The sequence below is a fragment of the Nanorana parkeri genome, unplaced genomic scaffold, assembly GCF_000935625.1.
Source record: "Nanorana parkeri isolate BGI_ZX_2015 unplaced genomic scaffold, ASM93562v1 scaffold191, whole genome shotgun sequence".
In the NCBI taxonomy this organism is placed as follows: Eukaryota; Metazoa; Chordata; class Amphibia; order Anura; family Dicroglossidae; genus Nanorana; species Nanorana parkeri.
In genome coordinates, this window is record NW_017306459.1 from 1,540,128 (window position 1) to 1,561,206 (window position 21,079).

General features: G+C 40.8%; 1 protein-coding gene across 1 annotated transcript in view; it reads left to right on the forward strand.

The window, feature by feature from the left end:
* Window positions 1-11,612, forward strand: part of LOC108786085 (opsin-5-like) — a 39,479-nt gene extending 27,867 nt beyond the window's left edge. Inside the window, exons 6-7 of the mRNA XM_018555304.1 lie at window positions 10,630-11,221; window positions 11,521-11,612. Coding sequence (XP_018410806.1) covers window positions 10,630-11,221; window positions 11,521-11,612 — 684 coding nt within the window. The remainder of the gene's footprint in view (window positions 1-10,629; window positions 11,222-11,520) is intronic.
* Window positions 11,613-21,079: the final 9,467 nt, after the last annotated feature.

Sequence of the window (21,079 nt, forward strand, 5' to 3'; positions counted from 1 at the left end):
AAAGCATAAAGAAAATATGCTTACCTGTGGCTCAAGAAACGTTTTTCATCTACAGTATATCAGTGTTTTGCCTGCTATAACCCCAAATGGACTTGTGAAACAAGAGTTTCTGTGTGTTCATGGTCATTTTAGCTATTACAAACTGCACTATCTGAGTCAAAATAGGACCCATCATAATTGCCCCACAATGGTGCATCCTTGCACTCTGCAAAAAATAATATCTGTGTGCTCACCTCTTTTGCAGATGTCTTCTGTCTGATGTGGTGATGTAACAGGTCCTCTTCTTCCTCCAGTGGTGTGTAAATCTTAAACACTGCAGAGCACCTTTCTGTGTTGCATTGTCCTGTAAGTCTAGCGAAGGCGAGGAGGGGGACCTGACTCCCTGGGCTAACGGGAATGCATTAAATGATGCTGAGCATCATCCAACCTGGAAGAGGAGTGGCATTGGAGTGGTGACCAGGTGAGTATGTGGGGGACAGCACCAGAGATAGGAAGAGTATAGCAGCCACAGCATCTTTTTTTACCTAATGCTGGTCAGCAAGTAATTAATTTTTTTGGCCAAGCTGGACGTGGGCTTTAAACCAATTTTGGGGGCTTTTCGTGCTTCCATTTAAAACAAATACATTTATCATGGTATTTCGTTTTTTGTTTTCACTAAATTTAGTTTTGAGGGTGGGATGCAGTAAAGACTGCAGTAAAAAAATGAACCATCCAATACTTTAAGTATTGCTTTTATTCTGATACATAAACCCATATGAGATCAGTTGGACTGTAGAGCTGTTATATAAATCATTTAGATCTTTGCTACTGTAGTTAGATGATAGTATGGTCCCAATATACATAGTGTAATTACCTTGATAGAGAGTTACATATTATGCTCCTTGAGCATAAAATGTAACTCTTAATGTAAAATGCCACTTTCACTTAACAATATAACATATATAATTCCTATATGCCATTTTGTAATTTTCTATAAGTGTGCAAAGTGTAAATGTTGCTTGCATCACAGTATAACTGGAGGCATCCTATACACTGTGAGGGGAATGTATCAAAACTGGAGCAGACAAAATATGAAGCAGTTGCCCATGGCAACCAATCAGCTTCTCTCTTTCATTTTCAAATCTTAACTCAACAAACTAAAAAGAGAAGCTGATTTCTTGTTCTGGGCAACTGCTCCAGATTGATAAATTCCCCTATGTGTATGTAATGAACTTATTTTCTGCCTGTGTGATTAGCTAAGTTACAAACCAAATGTAAGGCATCCCCTGCAACAAGAATTACATTTTTGCTGAAATACTCTAAAGTTTGTTTTCAATTGCAGACACTTTCATTACACCTTTGATACAAACACTGGTCTTTTGTGATTATAACTGACAAAGATCTCAGTACTGTATCTGTAATTAAGACACACAGGTAGGTGTCAATACTCCCTCTGGGGAGGGATATTCTATGGCCAAAAATAGTCCAGCTCTCTTCTGGAGGTGATATTTAACTTTTAAAAAAAGAATAAACATAAACTATGTGAATTCAATAGAATATGTATAGATATTTGTGTTTTGAACTCGTCATTAAAACCAAAATCTCCAGTACCATTATTATGAGCTTACAGAGCTTTCTTTCATATAGTCTCTTTTCACAGATTTCCAGAGGTCTGCTACACTGTACAATGTAGTTTGGATTAAATTGTCTATCAACCATCCCTGAAGTCTGAGAAATAAGCAATGCAGATTTTTCCTGGCGGTTTAATATGCATATATAATACTGTACAAAAAACATAATTCCATGATCATGAGGAATGTGGCTATGTTGGAACCCAGAAGTGTGATAATATTGAAATGTCACTTGTCGAGCTAGGCATAATTTATATGCTGTAATGGTAACTTGTCAGGACCGATACATTCTTGGCACACAGGTCCGCACTGCGCTTTCACATATGGCAGGCAGTATTATTTGAGATCAGTCCATGCTAGCTGCAGAATTTAAATTAAGGAAAATGTTTTATTAATTAACAGTGTAGCCCCTATATAGATGAATATATGTGCTATTGTGTAGATCGGTATTTTTGACTGCAAACATTTAATTGCCTCAGTGTGTAAAGAGGTGCGGAGACTTATGGGGATTGCAGTACAGAGCAGATATGGATACATTGCCGAAGGGACCTTGAGAACTGCAACTCCCAGAGTACTGTGCGGGAGGAAGGGGAATGGCTATGTACTGTAACGGCTGAGAGCGCGGAGTCGGGGACAGGGATCCGAAGTGTTCAGATCGATGTGAGAGAGTATGAGCCAAGACTGTTGGTAGCCGAGCTGTGTGGTCGCCTTTGACAGTCAGGGACACACAGTTTCCACACCGAAGCACTTGAGAGACTGTTCTTAGTTTGCTGAAATGAAGAGTCGGAGATTAAGCGCCTTATCTGTGGCTGAGTAACGCATCAGCGGTGGGGATATCACGGCCTGGTCATGTGGCTGATCCTGCCACTGGAGTGACCCAGTCAGCCCAGCTGAGTGGGCGGATGTGGACGGAGCCAGAGGGGATCGTGTCTGAGATTCCAGATGACCCTAGACGAGTGGTGATGTGTTCCAGGAACCCTAGACGAGCGGTGAGGTGTTGCAAGAGGCCATAGATGACTTATCCTTCATCTTGAGTGTCGTTTCGACGAAAGAGGGACTTCTATCTGCTGGGGAAAGACATCATCTTTCCGGACAACCCGGGGAGCAGTGAGAGGCCTCTGGGGCCATCTGACAATGTACGTTTATACATCTGCTACACAGTATGGGCCCCAACGTTGGCTAGCCTAGGACATTATTACTGGCCAGTAGTCTAGAGGTGTGATGCTTCCAAGGGGAGATATTATTGTATAATTCCTCTATTCCTAGATTTACTACTGAGGCAGTCTGACATCACAAGTCCCCATAAGAGGATAGACAGCCGCGGTCACTGGGTGTCAGAGTGCATTGGTTTACCATTTATTGTATTGTGTGTTATTGATAATTGACTAAGAGACTAGACATTAAATCCTTTACAAAACTCTACAAAGGTGTGTTGATGTGTTGTGGATACACCACTGGGCCGTTACATTGGTGCAGAGGGGACAGAAAGACCCGTTACACCAGCGGCACCTGCGGGGGTAGCTCTACAACAGCATAAGACATGAATCTATTGCTTTCAGAGTAAGTTATCAATGAATTACACAGATATTGTAAAAAACACTCTGGGAACCTTGTAAAATAATTGTAGCATTTCCCACATACTTTTAAAGGCCTTACAATCTTTAAAATGAATATTTTTAATACGGCTTATATGATCTAGTGTGGTGATCTTTCCATTGTGAGGTATGAAAACCAGCGAACATCCCTGTCACAACTCTTTGGTGTTCTCTGTCCACATTACTGCCATTAGAGTTCCGTGTTCATGCAACCAAGTCATTACGAAAGGTGACCAGATTTTCAAAATTAAATCCAGGAACACCCTACTGACCATGCTTACTTTTAACCACACCCACAAAATCACAGCCGCATTTCAAGCAATATTTAAACAGTATAAACATTATGTAAACATTAACAATGCCCAAAAAGGTAATCTGCCTGGCTTTACAGTTAAATGGTCAAAAGAGTGTGTGACAAAATGAGAGCATGGCAAAGATTACGTAAGACCTGGGACACGGGAAAAACAAGTTGGTGGGCATGGCCAGATTGTGTCTAACAGAGTGGCTTTAAAGGCTCACGTACAGCTTTACATATTATACATTTACACTGGTCCGGGCTTGGCACAGTGTAAGTATATACAGTACACAGTACAGGGAAATCTCATCTGCAAACTGCAATCTCAGGGTAAAAGGCTTTTATTTTTTGCTAGTTTCCATACACTGTTATGGTGTCTGGTCGCTTAGCACCATGGTAACATGTAAACAATACAAAATCAGGCCAGATCTCATACTGCACACATGCAAGATCTGATGCCGAGATCATCGGTGTGCCGCCATACAAAATGCAGAATAGAAACTGGTCACCATTGACATTGGCTATGAAGATGGTGGCACAGTTTTACAGGACTGGGTGCAAAGCAGCATGACGAAATGGCAAAAGGGCAGTGGATGAGGAAAACAATAATGGTTTACATGTATTTAGTTTAGCATATTGATTTCTGTAATGCTGGTGCTTTCATATAAGAAGTGAGGGGAAGGTCCACTTTAAAGCAAGCCTGTACTTTGCCCATTCAGAGAAACCTCTAGTACTCGTACTATGCAGCACAATTCATTCTGTATGGCTGACCTCTCAGGAGCTAGAAGACTAGAATTAATATAAAAATGACAGAAATGCAGCTCAGACATTCCTGTCTGTTAACATGCCTGATAGCTTATTGAATATATAGCATAACCCATGTTACTCTCAATCACCTTTGCATACTTACGATGTTATTATTATGCATTCCTGTTCATTTGATTTCAATTTAGGAAATGTTTAACATGCTAGGTTTTTTTTGTTTGCCAGTGGCTTTAAAGTGGCTTCTAGAAAAAAGTAAGAATTTAGTGATAAGACTTTGTAATCTCAGCAGTTCACTAAAGTCCAATGAATGTGAACAGGACTGCGATCAAGAAGTATAGATAAAGGAAAGTAATTGCTACTGCCATTGCCCTGGGCTGAGCTGAATAAATCAAATGCAATCACAAATTATGGACCAGCAAGGTGGCAGACAGCAGAGTTCTCACATATGGATTACATATGCATTCCTACAATTGTAGCTAAATGAATTGTCCTGGTTTCATGGCTTATTCCTGTTTGGTTTCCTTTATATCTTCCCCTGCAGAGTTAGGGGTTTTCTTAGATAACTGCATTGCCTTTGGATCTGACAGAGTTCATTAGACATGTGCGATTCGTTTCGTTCCGAATCGAAATTCGGACGAATTTTCGGAAATTCGGACATTCGGAAGTATCCGAATTCCGAATTACAGACATAACGAATGCAAACGAATCCGAATTTCCATTTCCGAAATTCGGTAGCGTTAGTACGAACGTTCGTTTCGTTTTCTGGTCTTATTCGTTTCTTATTCGTTTCGTTCGTTGGAGCAAAGTGACAGAGAAAAATATTTTTCCCCCCTCAAATGTCACTTTTGCTGCAAACGAACGAACGAAACGAATAAGAAACGAATAAGAACAGAAAACGAAACGAACGTTCGTACTAACGCTACCGAATTTCGTCCGAATTCCGAATCCGAATTGACTTTCACACACGAATCCTGAAAAACGAAATAACACAAATCCGAATTTAAAATGGAACGAAACTAAACGAATTTTTGGCAGTGCACATGTCTAGAGTTCATCTCTTTACTGTTTGCTATTCTCTTTTTTTTTTAAAAGTTGAAGCTAATGAAAAATTCAATTAAAATATAATTAATGCACAAAGAAGAACAGAATAAACATTCACGCATTTCACAAGGATGATCATTACACCAATAAGTTGTTAAGTAAAGATTACCAAAAGTCATTTAAAGGAAACGTTTGCAGCGCATGAAATACATAGCTTCCTGGCTGTAATGCTCACTGAATTGCAATTACAGAGTCAATAAGACATAACAAGTATGCAGATGCTGAGTTCTAATTTTACTTTCTGAGTGTAATTCCAGTAACTCAAAAGTATAACATTCAGACAACTAGCAAATACATTTTCAGAAAGAGGTCAGCAATGGCAACCTATATATTTCAACACAATTTTGTTTAGGCCCCTTTTGTACAGATAAAGACGCCATCCGTTCTGTCTCAACAGGGGATGCTAGATAGGTCCCTATCCAGTCAGATCAGAAGAGAGACGTCACATTAGTGACATCCGTGTTTGTTCAAACTTTTCCTCCATCTTGGTATGGAGGAAAGACTATGTAATAACTATGGGTGGTCTGATGTAAACAGACCTAGGTCTGTCTATATCTGCCCACATCCGGTCAGGTCAGTAAAATATGAAAACTTAGAACCCTCCAAACAGGATGAAATAAATATCCGGTAGTTTCTCAGAGTCACTCCATACCACATAAAAGGATATAACTATTTTATTTTGATCCACAGAAAAAAATCTGAACAAAAACAACCAACAAAAAAATATACAATGAAAACACCACCATAACGATCCCATAAAACATTAAAATCCGCCTAGGGGAACTAGGCTGTGCGGGGCATAATACGTGGCAATGTAACGGTATATTGAATGTCCCAGTATATATAAACATCCATTCAGTGTGTATCCAATGCCAATATTCAAAAAATAAGCCTGTGGTTTTAATAACAAAAGCTGTATATATGCAATTCATCCAGTAAAAACTGCATCTGCACAATGCAAATACCCAGAGATCTGGTATCCATAGGCTCTGGTATTGATCAGAAACTCATCCAAACGTGACCAGACTGGCACTGTATCACCATATATAAAAAGTTTGTCCAGGCAGCATGTCCTGAGGAGTGGAATATACCACACTCCCTGATATATGCCTATAAGTTGTATCAATATGAATAAGTAATATAAACTCCGGTCATGTATCCAACTGTAGGCTGCGAACAGCATGAAATTGTAACAGTCCAACCCAAGTTCTTAATGTATGGTCATTCCAAGGATGTGTCCCTTGAATCTCAAGTAAGTCAACAAGCCCGGCTTCCAATGAGACCGATCTCTGAATAGAGCACATTGTATACACTGTCAGGGCCAGATTTACTCTCTCTTCCTCCCCAAGGCCAGGTTTCTCTATGCGCCCCACTCCCAATGGAGAATGGCAACCTGATGGTGGGGGAAGCAGGGTTAGTTTTACATTTATTTCTCTATTTTTTTAACTTTTGTAATTTTTATTTATTTCTTCACTTTTTTAAAATTTTTATTTATCTTATCTTTTACTTTTTTTATTTTTAATAATTTTTTTATCTTATTATTTAAAACAAAATTCTTATTATTTGTTACTTTGTATTTTTTACTTTTTATCAACTTTTTATTTAATTTTTTTACTTATTTATTTTCCTAATTTTTATTTATTTTGGAATTTTTTATCAATTTTAATTTTTTTAATTTTATTTTAAATTTTTTTCAATTAACTTTATTGCTAACAAGCCCCTCTGTCATGAGAGCCACGTACCTGAGGTGAGACCGAAGTAGTGGGGAGGCCTCCCTTGCACCTCGGGTCCTTGAAGTCTCTGGAGATGGAGACAGAGACTTGGTGGACACCAAGTGGCACGGGTGCCAGGGGTGCGGAGCACCGGGCAAGCCTTAGTCCGAGATCCGAGCCGCGGTCAAGTCCACTCTGGCAACGAAGTACACAAGGGTTAATCAAAAGAATGGTCGAGATCCAAGCCGGGGTCGGTTCCAATCTGGCAGCTGAGTACAAAAGGGGCAAAGAAGTAGAATGGTCAAGGTACAAATCCGAGGTCAATGGCAGGCAGCAATCAAGAGTAGTCAAAGAGGTTTCCAGGTCACAACAAGTTCAGACAGATCACGAACAAGGGGGAACTGAAGATAATCCAGCAATTTGGCAGTGTCTGGGCTGGGCTTATATAGGGAAGTGATGATTGAAGTTTGAGGTCACTTCCTGTGCGCCTCCTGGGTATTTTTCCGCCTTTTTTCATCAGGTTGAGGTCACTTCCTGTGTGCCTCCTGGGCATTTTCCTGCCTTTTTCCATCAGGTTGAGGTCACTTCCTGTGCGCCTCCTGGGCATTTTCCTGCCTTTTTCTATCAGGTCTTCTGCGCATGCACGGGTTGGCACACTGACGCGTCTTTAGCGCGTGCACAGTTGGCGCAGATTTCCTCTTGCGGCAACGCGCCTTTGGCGCATGCGTAGTAAGCCCTGGACTCTTACACCATCTGTTATAGCATTTGGAGGTGACAGGTTCTCTTTATTGAACCTGTCACCTCCAATACAGGAGTTCTAGCACAGCACAGGAACTCCTGTGACAGGTGAGACGGAAGGCTGGGGGATGGCTGGACGGGACGGACAGGGGAGGACGGATGAGCAGGCTGCACACAGGTGATCTTGGCGAGATCACTTCTTAACGAACGAGTGTCTTCCCTGTTGTACATTTTGCGCTGGTTGCCCAAAGCAGAACTAAATCTAGAAAACAACTACCCGCCCGGTAGTTGTTAGCCAATAGAAATACCTGCCGCCCGGCACCCGGAACTTCGGTTGGCCTTGTGGGAAATCCGGCCCTGTACACTGTATTAGTGATATCCATCAAAACCACATATAGGTGTCAGAGCTTGAGTGAAATCAGCATCAGAAATCACCTTTTTCTCCAATTAGCCATTTTGAATGTGCCCTAAAGAAATGTAAGGGGAACACTCACGAACGTCAGAGCAGGCTTCTCTTGCAATTTTTTTTAGCAAGGCAGCAAACAAACAACTTCAATGCGGGAGAGCTGTGTACAGCAAGACCAGAGCATAAAACAAACAAAACATCTGCTCAGCGCTTAGTTCCTGACTAACAGGGGCTCCCCTAATGGGTTCCCCAAACTGGCAGTTCTTGTACCTCTTTCAGTGTCCTGTCAGCACTCAGCCTTTTCACACATCAGTAGGCACTACTGCAGAGAGCAGAGAGTCAGCCCTGAGCATCAGTCAGCTTTCACATATAAAGGCCTGTGCATAATGAGACCAGTGGCGTAACAATCGCCATAGCGACCCAGGCGGCCGCTATGGGGCCTGGGCACAGGGGGGCCCAGCCAGGACACCCCCTGATGCCGTGCGGGCCGCCTGGGTCGCTATGGCTTCGAACGCACCGCTGTTCAGATCACTGTCGGTGATCTTGCAGCGCTGCGTTCGTCTCCACAGCTGCTGCTGAGTCAATGAGAGCCAGCAGCGGCGGTGGAGGAGGCCAGATCCGGCAGGGGGAAGGAGGAGGTGCGGCCCAGGGTCAGCAACAGAGAAGGAGGCGGGGCTGGTGACGGAGGAGGAGGCAGGCCCGGCGACGGAGGAGGAGGCAGGCCCGGCGACGGAGGAGGGAAGACGGAGGAAGAAGAGGCGGACAGGTAAGGAGTGTGACCAGCCCACCTGAGGGTGACCCTGCAGAGCCCACCATAGATGTTCTATGGTGGGCTCTGCAGGGTCACCCTCAGGTGAGCTGTGTGGGATCCCAAGTGGGCTCTTCAAGGGGTGTAACTAGAAATCACAGGGCCCCATACAAAATTTTGCTATTGGGCCCTGTGATTTCTAGTTATCCTCCTGGATGAGACTAATAAATTCTGGCTACCATGTAAGACGTGGATCTAGGAATGGAGGCCTTATCCCATCCAAATCTCTGCAAAGCCTCTGGGCTACAGGACCCAGAACAGAATTCATTAAGATTCTAAAAAAAATAAAGAGTATGTTGTCTCCACACCAGCCATAAACCCTGGACCCCCTCACCATGTGCATGTGAGAAACAGGTGACACATAGATACCATCCCCAATCCTGACAGCCAGTGTCTGACGGCAATTACTGTCATATTTTCCCTGCTATTAGGCATTCCGCTCCCAGCTACAAATCATCTTCTGTAGTGTTGCACTGTCCAGATCAATAAGCTGTTGCTCAGTTGCTTCTCCCACTCTAGCAATTCAGATTATGCAGAATTTGCCCAGCAAGCGAGCCACTTTGGCTAAAGATAGTGACAGTTGCATTTCTGTGTTCGTCAACATCTTGTGCAATCTCTTTGCAACCTTTAACTGTACTTTCTATGGGGAAAGGGTATGAAACTTTCATTACACTTGCCTCAATTTGTTGTCAGAAATAACAAGAGGTTTGCAGTGGGTCCCAGCTATGAATATACAAACAGTTGCCTCACTGGCCTTCATTATGAATAAGCTATGTTAGCCATGCATGCAACAATAACAACCCATTCATCATAGAACAATCCTGAACTTAAAGTGACAGTGACTTTCTTTATTTTCTAAATCAAAGACATCCCTGCAAAAGAAAAGGGTTAATACTTACCCTTCCTACTGCCCATGCCACTGATTTCTGCTGTCTTCACTTCCAGATGTGTTGGATGCCTGGTCTGTTAACGTTCTTCTACCTCCGGCATCTACAAGACTACTGTGCCCTGTAGTGATGTAGGGGTAGGCCGAAGGAACCACAGCCATTGGAGGAGAACAAGCATCTGACACACCCTGAAGTTAGCCAGCATAGCACATGAAGACAGCGGAAAATAATGGCGTAGGCAGCTGGCGGGATTAGTGTTAAGTCTTTTTTTGTAGGGATGACTTTGATTGAGAGGTTTAAAAAATACAAAGAAACTTAATCATTCATGCCACTAGATGTAGCAATTTGCTATGTTCTTTGGCTCCATCTAGTGCAGGGGTAGCCAAACTTCGGCCCTCCAGCTGTGGTGAAACTACAAATCTCATGATATATCTCTCTCCGGGAGTCATGTCTGTGGTTGTGAGAATCTTGCAATGCCTCATGGGATTTGTAGTTCCACCACAACTGGAGGGCTGGAGTTTGGCTATCCCTGATCTAGTGGATTCATGCAGTGCAAATGGCATGTGCCCAGCTATATGCTGGGTAGAACATTTATACATCAGCCCCCATATGTATTTTGTGTGTAATGTAAGAGAAATTGTAGTTCTATCCAACTGTAATATTTAAAATTGTAGCTCTTTTCTAATACAACATACTGTCTCTCTTTTTTCAGCTAAGCATCGCAGTGTGCATTGGTTTCTTCACAGCATGGAGTCCATACGCCATTATTGCTATGTGGGCAGCATTTGGGTCTATTGATGTCATTCCTCCTTTGGCATTTGCAGTGCCTGCAGTTTTTGCAAAAGCTTCAACGATGTACAATCCGATGATTTATCTTTTCTTGAAGCCCAATTACCGAAATATGCTTTGCAAACATTTTACAGTTCTACACAAATTTTTTGGCTTACACTGTCTGTGCATGAAACATGCCAGGGTTTGCCATCATGTATCACTTTTTAAGGTGTTGCACAAACTGTTTGCCAGAAGAAGATCGAACTGTCTTTCAGTGACACCAAAAGAAGGATGTCAGTACTTCCCGTGTGATAAGTGCAAAGATACATTTGAATGTTTCAAACACTATCCAAAATGTTGCCATGAAGTACTTACAGCTTTGCCTTACGCTAAACAAGCAAGAAATGCTTCAGAGATGAAGCCACGTGATCTCAAAGATGGTGCCAAGAAATCCATAAGAGTGAGTGTGCGAGGACACACGAGAACTGATGTGGACAGCTTTGAAATTACTTTAGAAGTGATTTTTGGGTCTGGTAAATGTATATATTGAGAAATGTGTACATACATATATATAAACAGAACACAGAGTGGTTGTTGTTTTTTGTTTTATAACTATATAATATATATATACACACACACACACATACTCACAGGCAGACCGTTCACTTGGAGGAGTGTGGCCATCATGCATGTCCTCACGCCTTAATTTGCTTCCTTTTTAAAGTGACCCTCTCAAATTTTTAGAAAATCCTAAATCCAGTTTGCCACAATAGAAGAGCCAATATACTCACCTGTCTGGCAGACTGCGTCTCCCATCTTCCTTTCATTCCAGTGCTGCAACCTCCGCCAACCACATTGGCATTCCACACTTCTGTGGTTCCGTCCTCTGAACCCTGCGTCATTAAAAAAAACAAAAACGTATGATTTATCTGTTTAACCATGCTTAGACCTTCCCTTGTGTTCCTAACTGCAAGCTGCAATGCTATAAAAGTAAAACAAATGTGAAAGTCAATTGTATGACAACTGCACAGCGCTCAATGTTTCACATCTAGTTTCTAATCAGTGTATATTCCAAATACATATCCCAATATATATATTTCTAATGTATACCAGTGTTGAATAATATAAATATGTGACAATACAATCTCCCTTTGTGTATCCAACATTTCATGTAAATATCCAAAGATTATAATATTCTCTTCTTTAAATATTCCACCTACTGATATCCTCCACTATTTTCTCAAAATTGACCAATGCAAGTGCAAAAAACTCATGCATCATCAGTGTAACACACAAAAAAAGGGGGTTATTCACAAGAGGGTGAAGAGTTTGGAGAAGGCAGGAGAAGGGAACAATCTAGGACAACATAGCTGACCTGGAAAGTGAGCTGAATTGGAGGACTTTTCCAAATCTGCTATTTTGTCCTAGATTGTTCACTTCTCCTGCCTTATCCAAACCCTTCACCGTTTTGTGAATAACCCCCAAAGTCTATTTCCAAGGTGATTCAATTCTTCTATATATAAAGACACTCACCACAATTATGTTTATTGACCATTGAGTTATATGGTCATGGATCTCTGGTAAGTGTGTTCTCAGTTACCGTAACACATCGGGAGTCGGGAGCACATTATGTCAGAGGATCATTGTCACATTGAGGATTTTGCACAAAAGCACTTTATACCGATTTATTAAGGACTATTATTGAATATTGTCATATTGATTATTATTATGTTTGAAAATTTATGTTTATGAAAATTAACACATTGTTTGGAAGTTTATGCACGTTTATGAGCAGTAGCGCAGTGCACACGATTTATCAATTCTTCTATGCTCACAAATTATGTTGTGCTCCTTTACACCACTGTGCTCTTTAAGAAAAACCGCACTCACCAAATAGATAGAGATACCTGTCTTAGGATCAGCCACATGGGTTTTTTTTTTGTAACACTCTTCTCTGCTTCTTATGTATGCTCCAGTCTCCAACTAAACATGGCTGGAGTCTTGGAGACTGGAATTGTGACCCTCTGCCAAATCTTTCTGTGCTGCTACTCCTGTTATAAATGGCAGATCCCTGGCCGGTTGCTAACAAACCAGCCATGGGTGGCGTCATTGACCAAACAGAATCTTGTCCCTGCTTACAATACATTGTTTGTTGTATGTGTGGTCAGGTTGATTATACTTCCAATACACTCTGCCTGTTCTTGGCAATCAGACGATGATCTCTGTGTCTCTCTGTGCTATATAGGAAAGTTTGCCAGACAAACAGATACTAAAATGATCGGTACAGGGCTCTATATTTTACATTTCAAATCCAATTATCTGTAAAAAGTAAGAACATTTTGTATATAAGCAAAAAAGAAGTTGTGACTACTAATTATTGAGATTTAAATTTAAAAAAAAAGTTTATATTGCATTTGTGCTCTAGGTTCTAAGTAATAAAGTATCATTTTGATTTTTAATTAAAATAAGCCTGTCAAGAGAGACACATTGGATCTGCCATTGCTGACCCTTTTTGTAAATGCTAAATTCCTGGCTTTGGCTGAATTACTTCACAAAGCAGAGCTTGTCATGGCTCAGTGAAATTTGTGAAGTCAAAACATTGGCATGACAACCAGGCAACTAGCATTTCATAAGAAACAGACTGCAATGGCAGCCTACATATCTCAGGACAGGTGGTTTGGATATTTGCATCTTCTACCAAAGTTCACTTACTGAACACCATGGCAATACACTACAGTATATTTGTTCTTTTTAAATGGCTAGTTCTGCACATATGTTAACCTATTAGTAAAAAACAGATAATCTGCAATTATTTACCATATACCAACACATAATCTGGGTTCCTTCTGAGCAGATTAACTATTTGAATCTGTTTACATATTTTTAAGTATTGCTGTTATGAAATAAATGTAAAAAAAGAAACTGTTTTGTTGTAGTACATATGTGTCATTCTTTCTTCTTGTGATGTCTGGTGTTTTGTTAATGCCGTTCGGAATTTGTCTGTTTATACTGAAATCGTAAGTTGCACAAATGTTGTTTTTTTATCACATTGAATTGTTCTTTTGGTAAATGTGTAGCTATAATTAAATTCTAATAAGTTTATATGAAAAACAACCACATTGCACATGTTGAAGGGGACCCGTTTCCGCAATATCGTTTTTTGGCCATCGACAGTATAAAGCCATTTTGTCCAATATTCAATGGGAAGGGCAAATCATTTAACACTGACCATATCAGACTACAGTAATGTAATTGATTATGATTAAATTGAATTTGAATATGAATATTAAGCAGATTCAGTGTCAGCAAATATATACATTGGGGGGAATCTATCAATTGGTTGCATCATCACCGTCTTTTAAATGGTCATTCCTGATTTCTAGTGCATACAGTGACAGATTTATTATCCTAGTTCATGTTTTCTTCCTAAATGACTTCATAAGGAGAATTGTCTCTTAATTGTCTCTAAGTTGGTTCTGTCTCCAAGCTTGCTGGGAACCTCCAGGATGACAGCTGAATAGCCCTGAAGTGCTCAACTGACTTGAGGAGGACTTCTAGAACAGCGGTCGCCAACCTTTCGGACCTCATGGACCATTAAATCATAATTTTAAATCCTGCGGACCACTAATATTAATTTTTTAAAAATATATATGTATATTATCATATTATTTGTTTCCTCCTATATAAATATATTCTCGTGTGTGTGTATATATATATATATATATATATATATATTTACACATACACAAACTCCAGTGACAATAATAAATGGTTATAAAATGTCCATGATCCTGGATAAACTTAGTCTCCTGTGACCAACATACAGTATATATACACATACATACATAGGTGCGGGTGTGCCTGCAGGAGTGGCAGTGCTGGTGGAGGGAGGGAGTGGTGCCGCTTGCCCTGGCCCAGTAATATTGTTTCCCCCCTATCGAATCTGCCACTGGTCCTGCTGGTGGTGCTCGGGCACATGCCCCCTACCTTCAGCACTGCCCCAACAACCCCCGTGCCTCCAGTTACCTGGCTTCTCCCGACTTTTTCTATGTCCCGCAGCCTGCTCAATCCGGGTACTGACAAGATGCCCCGCCTCCTGCAGAGCCTGCACTGTACTGAGAGCCGCTCATTCCTTGTGACAGCTGCTGCTTGTCAGTGAGAGGCAGCCCAGGAGCCTCCGTGCCGCTTCAATGATGGCTCAGCCTGCACAGCATCAGAGGGGCTCGCGGACCGCTGGCGACTGCTGTTCTAGAATGTGCGACAGTTTGGAGGTCTTTTAATATTGCAAATGCCACGCAGTTGTAAAATTATGTGAAATGTCAATAATAAAACCTGAAGTTCAACTCCAGCCAAAACATTTTTGTTTTTGTTTTCCTGGACAGTTAGTAAGTATGCATCTGTATCAAGAGGTAAAAGATGTAGTTGCTTAATTGTCAGTGGGTGACCAAAAAGTTCTAGGACAGGATACTTTAAATATGTACTAATCAAAAGAAGCATATTGGGGCTAGAAACAGAAAGGCCAGTTTTTCGAGAAGGTCTGCTACTTTCAGTTTGAGGCCTTACCAGCAGGTATTGCCAGATCTCAGTAGCTGAGGAGGTGTAGCCTAAGACAGCTTTTGCCAGGAACTTTATCAATGTGACAAATTCCATGGTCACCTTGTAATAGAATTTATGGGATACTATCATAGCAATGTCAAGTTAATTGTATCTGGATGATAATATTGCAATTTCTCCTGTGTTCTCTGGTCATCTAGCGAGAAACAGACTAGCCAAGCTTGGCCAGTCGCCTAATCCTAGGAAGGATTACCTTTTCATGACATGCAATTACTACCTGAACCACATTGTTTTACGGAAATATGGTAGCCTAACCCCCATAAAGTAGCATATATAATACAAAATTGGGAACCAATCGTCTCATTACCACCATGACAACCTCATTTCACTTGACTCCTGCTTTGGACTAGGACGAAGAAAACATGTAAGTAGCATGTTTTTCCACTGCCACTGAGCACTAATGTAACAGAGGCATTCAAGACGACCACAATTGAAATGGGTACATTCACACTGATCACTGATGTAAGAGAGACAATCACACTGAGCCGGAATGTAACGGTCATTTACACTGACCATCAATGTATACTGACCACCAATGTCAGAAGTCAGTAATAGTAGTTTTCATGTTTTTCTCAGAACAGGTTTTAAGCTCTGGCAGGGAAGTGGTTACACCATTAGACTATATAAAGCTCCTACAACTGCTGACTTGGTGTGGTGAGTATGGATCTGCTTTACAACCAGTAGATGGCATTAGAATCAACTGTTAAAACTGTTCTCCTACTGTTACAAGTTAATAGGACAATTCATAAATGAACAGTGAGCTCAAAGCTAATGCTTCCCGCACATAATCAGCGACTGCATTAAAAAGTTGCACCCTGCAAGCAGAAACAATAAATTTTTCTTGCCTTTTATAATGATTCATGTAGCCTGTGTTCACTCTTCACTCACGAAGCTGAAGTTGTTCACCATCCTTATTCAAGGCCAGTTGTATATCTGTGAACCCCCTCAAAGCACATCGTTCCATTTTCCATCAATAACATACATTGATATTTTTTCCTTTGTTGAAAATATAATAAATCAAATATGTACAAAATATCATTGAAATATGACTACTTTGAAGACGTTCATGGCTGCTTGCCGGCAGGTAGAGCTAAGATCCTCAATGCAAAACATATTTCGAGATTGACCAAGTTTGCATGTTTATGCCTATGGTGGAGAGGGAGTGATGCAATGCTCGACATCCTTGGTAATAGGTTATCTCACAGGAAAACAGTATTCATCAGCCAGTAAAATTAAACCTGTTTTAATGAATCTTCCCTCAAGAAAGCTTGGCCAGTGGGTGTTTAGAGGGGTCAGGGAGCGTGTACTGCTATACGACTGTACTCAGTTCAACTGTGTCTAAAGCAGACAGGAATCGACTTATGTTGTTGGCACCTCAATAGCTGTCTTTGATCCTAAGCCCTACAACATTGCCAATAGAAAAAAGAAAGATACGCCTTGCCATGTGAGCCCACCACATAATTGAACATAGCATATATTAAAAAAAAAAAAAAATTGCTATATGAGAAGGAGTTAAAAGGGACTAATTAGGGATAACTTAGAGTTAATAAGCAAGCCAGTAATTAGGAACTAAGGATCGACCGATATGGATGAATGTAAACAGCAGGCAGTCTTCTGATATCAGCCAATTCTCTGTTTAAGGATTAGCTCCCCTGCTATCTGTTTTTTACTGGGCCGCCGTCAGAGTAAAGAAAAAAAAGAAAAAAACCCCCAACAGATAGCATGGCAATGAATAGCTAGGCTCCTACTGGCTGATTCAAATTGCAATAGTCAATAGTAGGCTGGCTATTGCACCCGCCCAGTGCTGCTGTCAATCAGCAGAGGGGGAACTGAAGGAGGAATCAGCAGATAGCAGGGGAGATAATGCTTCCCATACTATCTGTTGTTTTTTCTTTCTTTGTATTCTGACGGTTGCCATCAGCTGCTGTCAAAATACTCGACCAGGGCCAGAAGCTCAATGGCTGCCGGCTTCTGACCAGCGCCTTTGATCAGTTGATCGAGGCATGCCAGCCAGAGAGTAGCACACACTGTGCAAATTTCGTCTGGTTCCTCAAGAACCATCTGAAATTTGCACAGTGTTTATTATCGGCAATATTGGTCACTTTGACCGATACCGATAATTAGAAGATCTGTAAATATTGGGTCCCGATTATCGGTAGATCTGATAATCGGTCGACCCCTATTAAGAACCACTTTTAGGGTCTGTGTTGATGAGCTTTGGGCTTGTGTTGATGGACATCAGTTTGAGATGCTTCTGAAGTCATACAGAATTCATTGACTGATGCATTTAACCTGCAGTTGTCTGCCATCAGACTTACATTTGACCTGTTTCAAGTGGATTTTGTATTTCCAAAGACTTGTATGAGAATGCAAAATGCACTTGCAAACAAAAGCTCATCAACACAGGCTCTTATTTATTTTTAAAGGAGAATTATGGAGAGAGTGATATACACTGATCCCCATAGTTAGAACCAACGTGTGACAATGAAGCTGTCACACATTAGCTCTATTGATTGAGAACTGAGCGATCACATATTGCTGATCACTCAGTTCGCAATCTTCTTCCTGCAGAGAGCAGTGACAGCGTTGACTGGAGGGACAGACGAGGAGGGGGTGGGCATGGATGACTCTGTCTCTACAGAGGCAAAGCCAGCTGTCAATCAGGCAGCGGGGTAGATCCCTGGTGTACTCTGCAGGGTCCGGCTGTCAGTTTTGCCACAGAGTCTATCAGGTGCCCTTTAGGGCTCAGCTTTTAGTGTGACAGCCAGATCCACTCTCTGAATCAGGGAGTTCTCAGTGTGACAGCCAGGTGCACCCAGTGTAGCAGGAGTGCTGAAAGATATGTAACATTTTATGATCCCCTATCTAATGCACGAAAGAGAACATTCCTCTGATAGAGTGATAGAGTGATTATGAGCACTCTTTTCAGTAGCTTGTTATTTCTTGTTTGCTAACATGTACATAACATGATTATTGCTAATGATGCTAATCTCAGTCTCAGCTTTAATGTAATAGCTATGAATTGTTCACCTTAAAGAGACAGCAAAAACCACCAAATGGGACTTTAATAATAGCTAAGAAACATTGAACTTCTCTTCCTAATTTATAGTTATGTTAACAATTTTAATCAAACTCTTTCAAAACAAAGTCCTTTAAAGCACATTTCTTATTGCCCAGACACCCATCTACTGGTGCCAATGTTCGCATTTTATATGTCCAAGCAAAAATGCATCTCAGCATCCTTTATAACAGATACCGATATTTTTGGCACATACACTTATGTTATAATTGGGCAAATATTGGCTTTCAATATTCCTGAAGTATTTGGTTGTTTTAGTTGTCAATGTACTTAAATTAAAGGGGTGTGGGTAGCCAACCATAAAAAGGGAAAAGCAATCGACGGGAAGTTCACCTTAAAGAGAACCAACTGGCATTTGTAAGAATCTGAATCTCCCCTTTTCTTAGAGCCTATTCAAAATTAACTACTTTCCTGTGGTAAAACGCATAAATCTGCAATTAAAATACATTTCAAGTAGAAATTCCTATTTGTTCCATTGTGGCTGGTTCACTTCACATTTCTGCACAATATCTTAATGTGTTTTCAAAGAAAACTAATAAGGGCCCATCCACATCTACATGAGTGCCTTACCAGACGCACAGACATAGGCCTGAATTGGCTCTAAAGCCTGTATAATAGTGCAGCCCTGCCTTTCAGGGATAGGATATATGTGATGTTATTTAACTGTATGTCATGGTAGTGTCAGGCTATAAGACCCCCATGGAGGCTATTTGATCTCGTTTTCGTTCGATATTCGTAAGGTTGATGGGCAGTGTATAACCGCAAATACTGTACAATCGATCGACTTTTGACTAACCAGCAGGTTAGAAAACTTCGGTCGATCGTACGTTTTTCGTAAGGTTGGTAGTGTTTCCGTACGTCAAAAGTTATACGATTTACACTGCACATGCGCAGCCGAAAATAAGTGCGGTCAATTACAAGTGCGGAGCTTTCTTTTAATTACCGCTGATCCAACCTTGCGATAATCGGGGCAGGATGGGGCCACCGTACGAAAATCGTACAACGGTTCGATCATCGGACGAAAAGTTTTGTACGATGATCGCAAGGTGTATGGGCACCTTAAGACTGAGCTGGGTACACACGGATCAAATTTTGCCCGATTTAGCAGGAATCGTGGGTAGGCCTTCCTCCTCAACAACAGTTGATCATTAGACTGACAAAGAGACATGTTAGGTACTTTCAGAAGTGTTTGGAAAAAATAACAAGTAACAATAGTTAACGTAAATTGTTGGAGTGTATGCAAATAAGATGTTAATCAATCATTAACATGGGATTCCATAAGCAAAAACATCTACCTTTCTCTCATACTCATATACATCCCTCCACATTGTTAGCATGGATTGAGAAATCTATGCATGTGTTAGTTTTCTATCATGCAAGCTTATTATTTGGCAGTCGGTGATATGACAATTTCTTTATTGTCTGTTATTAGTACAGAGCAAGCCTCCATAGGGGCATTACTGGCTGTGACTTCTGATGGGGCAGAGAGAGAACACAAGTAACTAATTAAAAATAAATCCCAGAGAGGTAAGGCTTCACTGTTATAACAATTCCCATTATTACAAATGTCTACCGCTGATTGGTTTCCTTTAAAGTAACCATACAGGGAATTTGGCTTGTACGTTGAATGAACAGTATGGAAAATGAAAAAATTTGAGGAGCACAATGGCATTTATTGGTAAGTTTAGCACAATCATTTCTACTGTCCCTGGAGTTACCATCTTTCCTAGCCAAAAATAACCACAGTGACGGGGTATGGCTTGCTGTGGTTGTGGCCTATAGAAAGTGTGGCCTGTACACAAAATCACAATAAAAACTCTACAAGCAGCTCCGTTGCTGCAGCATAAGAGCAGACAGGCTGGAGGGAGTGTTGTCACAGCAGGCCGGCATAGAGGATCGAGTGAGTATAACTAAGTTAATTTCCTCCCTAGACCAAAATGAGAAGTTGACCCTGGCAATGTAGAGGTAACCCCAATACAAGGGTTATAAAAAATTTGCAGAGTTCAGCTTTAAATCATTAAAAAAGAAAAATCTGGCCAAAACAGACAAAAGTCTTGGCTGTAGTTGTGGTTAATGAGCATTCAAAATGGCAGATGTATTTATAAAAACTAGAACAGAGAAAGTTTTTCTTTAAAAAAATGGGAATGTGCCCATAGTGACTGATTACAATCCTTGTTGTATGTCCTTGTTAAAACGTGATTGGTTACTGTAGGCAAGTTTTTCTGGGAACTTGTAATTTTTAATGACATTTTTGTACATTTTAATCAACTCATCAGATCATTCTATACTTCTTACTCAGTACCTGAGCAGTACCTGTTCTTATTATCAGTCACAGTTGAAAGATTCACAAAGCTATTATTTAGACACTTTTCTTATTGAGAAACTGGAGTCTGACCAATATAGAGCACCTGCATTGCAGTAGGAATGGGGCACATAGAACATAAGTGTTTTAGCCCAGTGGTGACTAGCCTTGATCCGGTGTGGGAAAAACAACACCAGCTACCACTGTATGTGTGAACGGGCCTTAGTAATAACAAAGTAAATATTGAACATTTGAAATATAAATATGTACAGGTTTGGCTTTTATCAATGCTTTGTTTCCAACACATATTGTGAAAATACATTTATTGATATTCTACATTATTAAATATTTTTTCTTATTACCATTAATTTAAAGTGACATTAAACCCTCAGATTT